Here is a 13,237-nt window from a genome sequence, read left to right on the forward strand (position 1 = left end):
TTCTCGCAGGATCCTTCAACCACGAAATCTCCATGAACCAAAACGAAACCTTCTTTAGAAAAAGTCCCCTTCTAGGCGCTTTCTCGTCGTAGTCTGCAGTATCATAAGCATGAGGAAACGATAGAATATCAAAAGCCTATCCCATCCGTTAATCGACCTAACATTCATTCAAAACACAAACTCGCTTCGCCCGTAGGAAAAATTATAGTTTAAAAACCCCCCAAAAATTGGTGTAGTTCTCTCTCTTCCTTTTTTTTTCTTTCATCCCCGGATTATCCATGGATTATACTTTTTTTTCTTCACGCATTCTTCCCACCCAATCCAGACGCAACCCGAAACGTCCATTAAACGAACATTTTATCCAAGAAAATATTCTAGAAATATATTTTACTCATCATAACGAATTTTCTCACCCTTTTCGAGCATTAAAAATGAAACATTCAGTTCATGATTCTCAGCCGAATATCTGCATCCTCGGCATATTCTATTTCACTCATCTACGAGATAGTCACTTAATGTTATCTCTCTTCCCCTTCCCAGAAATTTCAAAGGCAGGCTCCGACCCAACAGGTACTTCTTTCGTCGTACAAACTTACGAATCTGAGACGAGTCCTCCTGCCAATCTGGTCTTTTTTCTTTTTTTCTTTTTTTTTCGCTTTTAGAATAACTATTTTTCCTACTGAATTTGTCCATTCTTCCATCGTCTCTCGCTTAACAAAATAACTACATTGCGTCTTTTCACATAATCGTCTGGATAATCTTTTTTCCATACTAGTACCGTAATTCCTCTATTATCTCCTGTTTTCTTTTATCCTCGATTATCTAATCAATTTCTCCGCTTAAAAGCTCCATGATGTGCTATCCTTCGAGGAATTTGTTTTATGCGGCGAGAATTAATCAGCTCTATAACATCTTTCACAATTCTACAATTTCCCGCGACAATATCCTCTTCTGAACAATTTTGGAGGAATTTTAGGGAAAAATTCGCCTTCTGCTCCGTCGAGAGATTTCCAGAATTCTCTTGAAGAACATTATTGAAATTATTTCACAGCTTTTCTGAAAACCCTTTATCGAATCTGAATTTCTCATAATAACCTTCTGAAACTGCTTGTCTAATCTCGTCTTTGATAAAAAAATCATATTCTAATATACAATCATCTATCCACTATCACTGAAATATCCTTTCAGAAGTAATATCCACTATCACTAAAAATATCCTTTCAGAAAATGCTCTTAATTTTATTACAGATTCCATCGTTTTTTTAACCAACAAAACTTTTCCTCATTCCTACCAACGAGCTCCTTTTTAATTTACGATCGACGAACTGGGGAAATGTGTAAATTATCCTGCTATTTTGCTCTACAATCGACACCGTTTACGTCTGGATCGTTTGACCTCCAAACTCAAACATATTTACGTTCTGTAGCAAATCTTGTTTTGATTCGACTGGCAAGTATCTTGTAAAGAGCAGAAAAAATTTGAAATAAATTTATCGATTATTTAACTTCGTCATTTTTATAGTCTGTTTTTAATATTTTTTGGTAACAAAATGTAATATTGAATCTATTGGGTAGATTTCATATATTTCAACGATCTAAGAAATAAAAAATATATTAGGTCTCTAAAAATATCTGAATTCGTAAATATAGTCAACTAGACATTAAATATCTCTAATAATTTTATTATATAAAGTTTGTTGAAATTATTGAATGTCTTTAAAATTATATTAAAGATATTTTCAAGGAACAGAGAGAATACAAAGATTAAAGCTGTTGTTTGGCTCGAAGCGCCTGTGTAGACAAAATATGAACTACAAACCCAAGCAGGGAACGCTGTTCTCATTAAGCGTTTATCGTATCGGTGTATAAGCTTGTGTCGATTATACCTCACTCACGCATATAACAATCAGTTCCGTGCAAGTAAAGTAAGTAGTGTTAGTAAGTTGTGAACTTATACTTTTCAGTCTCTCATACGTATATCTCTGTTGATAGTGTATCCATTTTATAGTCATCTATGCTAGATATGCATTTATTTCACAATATATAAAGGATAATAAATTATTTGATTATTTTTATTTATGTCAATAAAATAAAAAAAAACATTGGAATCACTTAGCCTTGAGAAACCTACGATTTCTATATTACGAATCTAAATGTTTACTAATATATTACATACTGTTTTTGGAATTTTACGTTTCTAGTTTATAAAATATAAAGGGAAATATAAATTTTTCAAAGATTTAACAATATTTTAGAAATTTAGATCCATTAAGCCGTTTATTGGATACGTATTTTCTTATTTTTGTCATAGAATTATCTGTTCAAAGCTCATTAAAGTGATCGAGTAAGTTACCATAGCTTCTCGTGCGAGCATTGTGAAACACTTTCTTTGCGTTTGGAATAGTCAGAAAATCTGAACATTAGCTATTTACGCACATAAACAAACAGGCAATTGCTGCTTCACGAAACGAATATACATCATTCAAGCGTGATATGAAAATCAGTGCTGTGCGTACAAGTTTCTTCTCTTGTCGCAAATTTCGAGGAGCGCCACAGTACAAAACTCTTTCTTTGGGAAAAATGTTGAAAATAGTATTTGCACCAATAATGAGAACAGACGTAATTTTTTATCAATCTTGATGAACAAGGTCTCATTTAAAAAACGGAGATTTAATCTAGGATCTTGCTTTCCCGAGTTCTTGAAAAAACTTGTTATTTGTGCATAAACTATTCTTAAAAAAATACCATTTTTTAACATGATTTTTTTCAAAGAAAATAGATTTTTCAAAAATTCGAAAAAGCGGAAGAAATCCTAGATTAAACCTTCGTTTTTAAAATGAGATTTTGCTCATCAAAATTGATCAAGAATTAGATCTGTTTTCATTGTTGGTGAAAATCATTATAAAACCAAGTGTGATGATATTTCGAATTAGGCAGTAATATGTGTGTATTTGTTAAATTATACAAAGAAAAAAACATATATCTACAAGTACGAAAAAGAATATAATGAAAACACACATATTTGTTCGTTGTTCTCAGTTATACATAGATGAATATTTGATTAATGGTTACTAGTATTGTTCTCATGAATGAAGAAACTATAATATTTAATATGTTTCTTCACGATCATAATAACATTTAAAAATAGCAGTTCAAGAAAAAAATATTCTTTTAATTCTAACGATAATGAGGAATTTAATGCGAAAAAAAAGTATAATTATAAAAATAGGAATAAAACTTGAAGATTTGTTCGATTTTCTCTCTTTCTTTTCTTTTTTTTTTTTTGTTAAAGAAGAAGCGTTTTCCGTTTTATTTCTTTTCTTCTTCGTTGTTTTGCTATTGCCGTTGTTATTATTGTTGTTTCTAAAAAATAGTTTGGATCGCAGGTCTTCCAGTATGTTCGATCTTAATCGTTCTTTCGTTCTCAATCTTTGGTACTTCCTTTCTCGGTGCAATAATCTTCAGGATACCATTGGAAGATAATTTCGATGTAACTTGATCGATATCACACTGTTCAGGAATTATATATTTACGAATAAATTGTCTTGAGATCCATCCATGTTCATCACGTTTCTCTTGGTGTTTAGCCGTAACAACTACAAATTTATCAACAACTTTAACGTCAACCTCGTTCGGTTGAAACTGCTGAACATCTAGGACAATCTGGAATTTATCCTTATCAGCGTTAACAGTCGAAAAACCATTGTCTTTCTGACGAACTAATTCGATCCATGGACGATAATAACTAATTGGGAATCTTTCCATTTGTCTTAGGATGTCCATTCTATGTGAAATAGTTAAAAGTTGTTCAGGATTCAATTCTAAGCCAAAATTTTGATCCATCAGACGATGTGGTTGTTCCAAATCCTCCCACCAATCGGAAAAAATAAGTGGAAACAGAGACATTTTGTTTAAATATTTCTTCTTATTTCTTCTTCGTCAAATAAAGAATGATTTCTTTTCTTTTTCTTATTCTTTCTCTTCTTCTATCTTTTTTTTTTTTTCTATTATCGCCTTGTTATATTCACTTGGAGTTCTCTTAAAATTTGTCTATATGTTCCTTGCTTGTTCGACTAAAACTGTCAGTTGCCGGCTCCAACCTGAACTTTTATTGATCGCCCGATCTCTAAGCCGAACATTTACGAAGTGTCCAGAAACGATAGCGCCGATGCGTTTTCATTGATACTTCTGTGTATAAAATATTCTCAGTTTTTTTATTCTCGATATTTTATTTTATTGATTGATTCATTATCATCTAATTAAATCCTATTTCGATTTTGAAATAAATTATTTAAAATGATTCGTATTTTCTATTTAAAAAATCTCTGTTGCTCTAGAACTTTCAATCTCTTTAAAATATAAACTTTCATTGATCCTCCATCGTTCGTTCGAAGGTAGATATGAATTTACAAATTGTCAATATCTTTTCGTTATGTATATTTTTTCGTTCTTCTTTTCAAAAATAATTCTCGATATCGTAAAATTTTTTAAATTATCAATTACAGAAGCTACACTTCTAAAAATATCTCAAAATTCGTTATCTTTCTTTCGTTTTAATTTTCCTTTTCAATCAAATTTTTAAAGACAATTGAGAGAATTATTATTTACATATTTAAATCGTGCTTTTACATTATATATCAAACACCAGGCAGAGAAATAAGAATGTTTAGTTCAAATCGATGATATTATAACGACGATCAAAACCAATACAAATATAATTTGATCTTGGATATTCGAAGTAAAAGTAAATTGTATTTTTATATTTAAAGTTCCTTGAAATAAGATTAACTATTTCCATAGAGCGATTGTTAAGAAAAAATAGAATTAAATAAAAAAGCTTATTTGTCTTTATATTCCAAGAAAACGTCATGACTAGTCTGATTATTATAGATAATTAAATATTTTTTAAATGATTTCATTGAAACCTCAAAGATTACATTGAGAATATGTTGACGATGATAGTTCTCTTTTTACAAAGCTACCTTCTAGGTAGCTCGTAATCTAACATGTATTGTATCTATCGATTTTTTGTTAAATCCTTTTTTATTTTCCATATTTGCAAACGACAAAATGTAATAATTTACAAATTATTTGTTCTTTTCATTGAATTGTTGACATAGTAAGAACGAAAAGGAATTTTTGCGTCTTTCCTTTCGTTAAAACCGTTCGCATAACCGGCAACATTTTTTTTTGAACAAGTTCTTTCAGAAAGTTATTCTACTTGTCTGATAAAGAAGATCCTTCGATCGATTAATCTTCGAACAAACCGGTTTTGCATAGGTGAGGTCGCACACTTTTCGCCTCATTCTTTAACGAAAATAAACTACGTTAAAAAATGGAATTCATTTATTATAACTATAATAACATTTTTATCCTAATTATAAATTTTGTCATACGAATAAATAAAATTCTTGAATGATCGTGTGATAGATAAATTTGACTTTAATTCAACTTTATTCGTATATTCTCGTCTTTAAATTCATTTTCAAAAATATTTAATTATAGCGCACAAATCATTTATTATTATTAAGATATATAACAAATCATACGATGAAATAAAAATGTAAAGATAGAATTGGTACGTATTTACGTATCTTGAATATTCCAGATGAAATCATATTTTATCAAACCGATGTGCACGTTCATTCAAATTTCGCGCTATTTTTAACAAATTCGATTCGGCAGAGTTCTCCGCATTTCCAGAATGTGCTTTCTATTGGTTGAACTGACTACCCTCCTTGAACCTTGGATAGTATGTATGTATGTATGATGTATGTATGATGTATGTATGTATGTATGTATGATGTATGTATGAATGATGATGAATTTTCATTGCCTGTTGAATTATTTGAATGGACAAAAATTGAGATTGTATCGAGACTATGATACGGATTGAAAATCAGTAAAATATATTCATCAATAATAGTAGGAATATCTTTCAAAGATTAATTATTTATTTAGTCAATATTTGACAAATTAATTAGTTTTGGATCAGAGAAGAAAAGAGAGGTAGAATAAATTGTTTGATCATTTCTTGAATAATAGACAAAAAAAGCTATGTCTATATTATTATGTCAATATTGTTTTCAGATTAGTGAAGAATTTGGATCGTCTTTACTATACTTTTGATCAACATTTTGCTTTATCAATTAATCCTGACAATCTGCCATCTTTTTGGATCTCATATGATACAGATACAGATCTTTTAGTATATAGACGTTGCCGGTATTTGCTATATCGTCATCATCCACATAACATAAATGTGACATGCAAAATATTTTCGACCATTGAAACTGATAAAAACAAGTTTCAAGTAACTTTAGATGTTTTACAATTTGCACCAGATAAGGTGACTGTAAAGGTGATAGGAAAGAACGTTATGATGAAAGGCAAGCACAAAGAGAAGCAGGACAGATGTGGTTGAGTCAGGACAATTTCTTAGGAAGTATATGATTTTAGAGCAATGCGATATAGATCAATTATATTCTACGTTCTCTTCAAAATGATGGAGTTTTTATTATCATCATTCCTAAGAGAATATAGGTATTAAATGAGAAAAAAAAGAATTATAGGACAACATACAATGAAAGACCAAAACCTGTTAAAGCTCAAAAGGAGCAAAATTTACTGACTTAGAAAAGTTTAGTACAACGGAAAGAACAAAAGAATCAAAACTGCTTAAAAAATAGTCTAATAGTCTTTGTATCTCTTTACCATTATGAAAGTATTATTATATGTTAAATGAAATGTATTATTTTAACTTCTCTTATAAAATAAAATTTTATAATTTCTGAAATATATGAACATTTTATACAATAAAAGAAATAATTTTTTTTTATAAATCGTATTTGATTGTAATTAACTTTTTTCTGTATCAACTTTTCCTAATTAAATGAGTTCAATATATATATATATATATATATATATATATATATATATATATATGTAATAATATATAATAATTTTATAAATAGTAAAATATATATATACAAGACTTTTTATTATTCAACTCTATGCGCACAATATTAACAAACATGTATGTAAATAATTTCGCATATGAACAACAAATAACAGGACTATTGGAGCCAATCATAATGCTCCATTTACAGTTACTTTTTAATAATGTGAGTCATAATTTATTAAGATAAGTTAATAAAGAATAATTAAGTTATACAACTCTAAATAAATCAAATCAGATTGAGAAAATAACAAAATTATATTACATTAAAATTAATTTTGCTAAATAAATTGTTTTAATCTTGGGAGAATTATCAATCTTTGAAAGTACATTCAAGAAATAAATGTATGAAGATTTTTTCAATTCAATAAAATGCATTCATGCGGAAAATATTAAATTCTATGGTAAATCATTTTATTATCCAAAACCATTATTAAGTATATTTCAAATATGTAAATTCTTTGATATATTTACATTATTTACAATTAATTGTAATAAAATTAAACATATAATAAACAAATTAATAATCTTTAGGCTCAATATGAAAACTTAGTGAACATGGAAATGAACTAAAGAAGAACATAATATTTGAATCCAAAAAGGCGTCTTATGTTATCTATCTTCAGTGTTTTACCATCACTGGATAAAGTAGACATTATCAATAGAAAAATAAAATTCCTTTGCCGACCGAGTAAAAGATCATAATAGTAGATTACTGTTAATATGATAATGAATGAATTCTATTAACATGTTTCGCTAACATAATAATATTGATTTTTATCGTACTATTTATAACTAAGCTTAGGCTTAATTATATATCATATAAATCATATAAAAAATATCATAAAATATCATAAAAAACAATGTGTGTATGTGTGTAAATTGTTTTCAATAATAGTATTAAGCTATATCAAGAGTTAAGGTTATTTATCACTTCTGATTTTATGAGGATTTACGCCAATAATGGATACAATCGTAATTTTTCATTGATTTTAATAAAAAAGATCTCATTTTAACCCATTTGCATCACAGCTCTGAATACACTACTAACGTTATTTATCTGAGATATTTAATTGATAATCGGCCCGTGTCATCGCGCATTATATTATTTTTCTTTATCATTAATTTTACTTAGAAATTACGTGTAATGATTACATAGAAGATAGTATTATATATATAATATCAACTGATATAGTTTACAGATTTTTTTAATTAATATTTTTAAAATGATTCATATAAAAAGATACATTGCAAATATCACATTGAAAAATAATTTTTCTTCTAAGGAACTTAGATAAACATACGTTGCATCACTTTGATACTTTTATTTCCTTTGCTTTCGTTAAACTTATCCTTGTGGAAAAGTGCTAGACAGTATATCTTGTTATGGAATCATTTATAAATGACGTCTTTCTTATCCTTTTATTTTTTAAACACTTTGCAATAATTTCCTCCGCTGGTTTTTGCTTGTAAATGTGAAAAGCTCGATCCTTTTTATTTTTCTTAAAGAGAATATAACTATTTAACAGCGTCATATCCACAAAATAAAAAGAATAATACTATTTTATTCGCTCTTCGAAATGAAATAACTTTGTTTCAAACTATATTTTCAAACATTGCTTTGTTTTCGAGATATTTTGTCTCGAGTTAAAAAAACTCATCCTCTGAGTGTTGTGTGTATGCACGTGGTACGTGCAAGCGCGCACGCGTATCTGTGTACGAATGTATGTATATGTAGTTATGCCTCTTTCTTCGGTATATACATAGTTGAAGATGTTGTCGAGATATTGAATATATACTTAGAATTTCTCTTTCTCTTTCTATCTTTCTAATCTTCTATATCTTTGAAAAAAGAAATAGAAGATTAAAAATAAAAGAAGAAAAAAACAGAATGTTTCATGGACTTCCAAGGTGGCTGCCCGAGGCGTTTAACCAATTAGCTAACTCCATGATACTTTACTCTCGAAACCGCTAACGAAGGAGCCAAGCGAGCAAAGAAAATCGAACGAAGGAAGTGTAATCTAACTGTCTTTTTCTCTCTCTATCTCTTCTTACGTTAAGAATCATTTTTTCTTCCTTCCTTCTTTCCATCCTCCTTTCTTTCTTTCTTATTCTCTCGTTCGATTTGATTCGATTCGATTCGATTCGCTTCAGCCATTTTCGATCTTGGAAAGTGTGACACAGAACGGGACCCCGTTTTTACGTTTTTTATATCGATTGATAACAATTTTATCGTTCTTTTTCCATCGATTTTTGCAATAAAAATTCTATTCGAACTACCAATTATCTTTTTTTTTTTCAAATATGATCAGTCATTCATCTTTATGATCTTACTGTTTACGTTTAAAAAATGTTAAAGTCGAATAATAAAATAGTTATCAAAGAGAGAGAGAGAGGGAAAGAGACAGAGATAGAGAGACAGAAAGAGAAGAAAAGAGAAAGATAGAAAGAAAGAGAGGGAGAAGGAGAAAGAGAATAAGCAAGATATAAATATAAAAAAAACACACTCACACAAATGGAATCTTTTCAAAGAGAAAAATCGTCCGAACAAGAGCTTCTCTTTACAGTAAAAATAACAAGTTTTCAGACGCATAATTTGATGTAATTACTCCAGGAACGAAGCAAGTAGAAAATTGTAGGAAAGAAAAAAAAAGAGAGAGACTGACAAAGATAGAATATATATGTCAAAGGAAACCGAAAAAGGATTCTCTCTTCTCCCACGTTTACCTACAACCATATACGAAGTTCTTTTAATATTGAATTTGCCTAAAGAAACGAATTAATTCGAAATATTAATTTACAAGAATGATAATAATTGCTAAGTATACTTCTTTTTCCAGCAAATTGAGTTTATTAAGAATATACCTCAGATAGAGATGTACATATGAATGCAACTATACAACTCACATTATTAGGATTTGTTAAATAATTAGCTCATACAGGCAATTTGTTGTCAATGAAACAGAGAAAGGTAAAGAATTTTTAATAAATTATATAGACAATCAATATCATATTTTAGTTGATACTTAATTTTTAGGTTAGTACATAACTTATATTGATAGAAATTCAGAAATATTAAATGCTCAAGAAAAGAAAGTAAAAAATAGAAAATGGATAGAGATAATCAAGAAAAATTAATGAAATTTATAGAAAAATAAATCGAAAAGGATCAGCAATAGATATCAGTCAAAGATGAAAAAGAAGAGACAACTAAAAAGCCATTGATACGTCTAGATAGTACTATGTATCTTTGGTTTTAGATATAAAATTGAAACCAAAACCTAAACCAGTTCCTGTAATTGGTCTTTCTATATCAAGGCAAAATGAGATTTCCATTGAGTGCAGCTTTTTTACAGAAGAAGTACAAAAAATCTAATTATTTATTAAATTGGAATTAAAAAAAAAAAAATAGCAATTAGAGTTTAGAGAATCGAAGAAGGTTAGCTTAGAGAAAAATTGGTAGTGATTGTAATTATGAAAAGTCTAGATGATAAATATTTTAAAGCAAAAGATATTCTTAAGTTAGTGGAAGACTCTAGATTTGTTGCCAAAGTTAAACTTACTAGACCGAAAGAAATTGAAAGGCACTTGATAAAATTAGATCAAGAATATATAGAGACAGTAATATCTATTATTGGTAAAGAAATTTTAATACTTTAGGAAAAGTACAAAAGAGAAAAAAGAATAGTGAAAAAGTTACACAGAAAAATAGATTATCGATGTACAGTTAGAAGATAATTTGTTAGAACATTTCTATATGAACAAATATGTAAATATATTGATTAATCATTTACTATGCTAAAAATGAAAGTGCTTTTTTATTGAAAGAATATTATCATTATTGATTTGTTTGGAGATAAACAAATATACTAATTCTAATGATTTATATTTCCTGTATATATTCTATCCATTTTTGTACATTTATACAGATTTTTTATTATGTTCTATATTTGTACAAGAATTGCACTTAAAGCTGTTCATCACCTCTGGTTTTATAATGATTTTCACCAACAATGAAAACAGATCTAATTCTTGATCAATTTTGATGAGCAAAATCTCATTTTAAAAACGAAGGTTTAATCTAGGATTTCTCTCGCTTTTTCGAATTTTTGAAAAATCTATTTTCTTTGAAAAAAATCATGTTAAAAAATGGTATTTTTTTAAGAATAGTTTATGCACAAATAACAAGTTTTTTCAAGAATTCGGGAAAGCAAGATCCTAGATTAAATCTCCGTTTTTAAAATGAGACCTTGTTCATCAAGATTGATAAAAAATTACGTCTGTTCTCATTATTGGTGCAAATACTATTTTCAACATTTTTCCCAAAGAAAGAGTTTTGTACTGTGGCGCTCCTCGAAATTTGCGACAAGAGAAGAAGCTTGTACAAACAGCACTGATTTTCATATCACGCTTGAATGATGTATATTCGTTTCGTGAAGCAGCGATTGCCTGTTTGTTTATGTGCGTAAATAGCTAATGTTCAGATTTTCTGACTATTCCAAACGCAAAGAAAGTGTTTCACAATGCTCGCACGAGAAGCTATGGTAACTTACTCGATCACTTTAATGAGCTTTGAACAGATGATTCTATGACAAAAATAAAAAAATACGTATCCAATAAACGGCTTAATGGATCTAAGTTTCTAAAATATTGTTAAATCTTTGAAAAATTTATATTTCCCTTTATATTTTATAAACTAGAAACGTAAAATTCCAAAAACAGTATGTAATATATTAGTAAACATTTAGATTCGTAATATAGAAATCGTAGGTTTCTCGAGGCTAAGTGATTTCGGTGTTATTTTTTTTTTTTTATTTTATTGATGTAAACGAAAATAATCAACTAATTTATTCATTTTTTTTTTCTTATTTAACAGTTCAGTAAGGTATTACAATTCAATCTCTATTTATTTCCTTTACTGCTGATTGACATGAATTTCGCAGTGATCTGTGTTGGATAGGACACAGCAGCGGTACAATTTAGTTTGACGATAAATGCATGTAAAGCATATACACTTGTCGATTATTTTTTCAAAAATAATAATTAATGAATTATGTATTATATACTATATATTTTATACTATTAATACACAAAAGTCAAAATAATAGGAGGGTTTTCCAGTGCTATTTTTTAATAATTTCCTTTGTAAGAGTAATCCATTTTATATTATTATTATTATTAATATTATTACTATTATAATAATAAATAATATGATAATATAGTAAGAATACAAGTATATACATATATATATATATATATATATATATATATATATATAATATGTTATGTGTAAGTATTCATTAATTATTTTGGACAAAATATTCGACAAAATCTTCTTTTTTGTCGCAAATTTATACGCTTATTATTATATGTGTCAATTATATATTTATAATATATTTATCCTTTATACATTTGTCATAAAACAAATGCATACCGACGTCGTATCTAGCACAGATCACTGCAAAACGGATACACTATCAAAAAAAGATATACATATGAGAGACTAAAAAGTGTAAGTCAGAGCCTACTAACACTTTACTTTAACCTACACGAAACCGATTGTCATACACGTGAGAGGAATATACCAACACAAGCTTATACATCGATACGATAAACGCATGATGGGAATAGCGTTCCTCGCTTGCGTGTAGTTCATATTTTGTCCATTCCCGTCGCTGAAGTCACACTTTGACTTGCTTTGAGCGAAAAGTGATAAACAATCTTGTGTATGAATATTACCTGTATGTTACAATTAATGGTACCAGAATATGAACGCATGCGATTTGTAGAGAATATTCTTTCGCGGCAAATTTGTAAACTTCCTTAACAACGTATTGAGGAAAACGTAGAAAAGAATACGACAATCGATAACTTGCATAATACAATCGTAATAATTGTCCTTCGAAGAAAAAGATTTCTCGAAAAGTTATAACGAATAACTGGAAAGTAAGAGATGCTTTTGAGATGAATTATCACATATATATATATATATGTGTGTGATATATATAATATATACATATATATATAAACTTACATTATACGTATTTTACGCTTCATTATATTATATGTTGCATTACACATATTTTACGCCTTTTCGAAAATAATAAGTACGAAAGAGAACGTCAAAAAGGCAATTTATAGATGATTATTAGAATTAAAGGCATATCCAATGCTTGAATGCGCATGCGCATTAAAGCGTCCTTTTCATTGGTCCAACTTAGTTTCCCATATCGAAGATAGAAGGCATTGTATGTATATACGTGTTATTGGTGGAGTGGG

The 13,237-nt window shown here is 28.6% G+C and overlaps 2 protein-coding genes and 2 long non-coding RNA genes across 5 annotated transcripts; 2 read left to right on the forward strand and 2 right to left on the reverse strand.

The window, feature by feature from the left end:
• Window positions 1-2,189: 2,189 nt before the first annotated feature.
• On the reverse strand, window positions 2,190-4,538 carry LOC127068993 (protein lethal(2)essential for life-like). The gene has a single exon (XM_051005535.1). The coding sequence runs from the start codon at window positions 3,904-3,906 to the stop codon at window positions 3,364-3,366; it is 543 nt and encodes a 180-aa protein (XP_050861492.1). The 5' UTR covers window positions 3,907-4,538; the 3' UTR covers window positions 2,190-3,363.
• Window positions 4,539-5,546: 1,008 nt separating this feature from the next.
• LOC127069108 (protein lethal(2)essential for life-like) lies at window positions 5,547-6,796 on the forward strand. Of its 2 annotated transcripts, none has more exons than XR_007783332.1 (2): window positions 5,547-6,009; window positions 6,091-6,796. XR_007783332.1 is itself a non-coding variant. In XM_051005816.1 (2 exons), exons 1-2 carry the CDS (start codon window positions 5,883-5,885, stop codon window positions 6,422-6,424), a joined length of 354 nt encoding a protein of 117 aa, XP_050861773.1. In that variant the 5' UTR covers window positions 5,740-5,882; the 3' UTR covers window positions 6,425-6,796. The 2 variants fall into 2 exon arrangements, 1 of the variants encoding a protein (XP_050861773.1); XM_051005816.1 differs by having other exon boundaries at window positions 5,740-5,902.
• Window positions 6,797-8,636: 1,840 nt separating this feature from the next.
• LOC127069119 (uncharacterized) lies at window positions 8,637-10,840 on the forward strand. Its single transcript, XR_007783333.1, has 2 exons — window positions 8,637-9,929; window positions 9,996-10,840. It is a non-coding gene; the product is annotated as an uncharacterized LOC127069119 (long non-coding RNA).
• LOC127069120 (uncharacterized) lies at window positions 10,838-13,122 on the reverse strand. The gene is made up of 2 exons (XR_007783334.1): window positions 12,993-13,122; window positions 10,838-12,897 (listed from the first exon to the last, which is right to left on the reverse strand). It is a non-coding gene; the product is annotated as an uncharacterized LOC127069120 (long non-coding RNA).
• Window positions 13,123-13,237: the final 115 nt, after the last annotated feature.

Source organism: Vespula vulgaris, chromosome 14 (genome assembly GCF_905475345.1).
Source record: "Vespula vulgaris chromosome 14, iyVesVulg1.1, whole genome shotgun sequence".
In the NCBI taxonomy this organism is placed as follows: domain Eukaryota; kingdom Metazoa; phylum Arthropoda; class Insecta; order Hymenoptera; family Vespidae; genus Vespula; species Vespula vulgaris.

Bases quoted from the DNA above. Each gene is read 5' to 3' on its own strand.
- LOC127068993 (XM_051005535.1), bottom strand. From the start codon at position 3,906: ATGTCTCTGTTTCCACTTATTTTTTCCGATTGGTGGGAGGATTTGGAA.
- LOC127069108 (XM_051005816.1), top strand. From the start codon at position 5,883: ATGATACGGATTGAAAATCA. The intron at 5,903-6,090 runs GTAAAATATATT...TATTGTTTTCAG, and splicing joins ATGATACGGATTGAAAATCA to ATTAGTGAAGAATTTGGATC.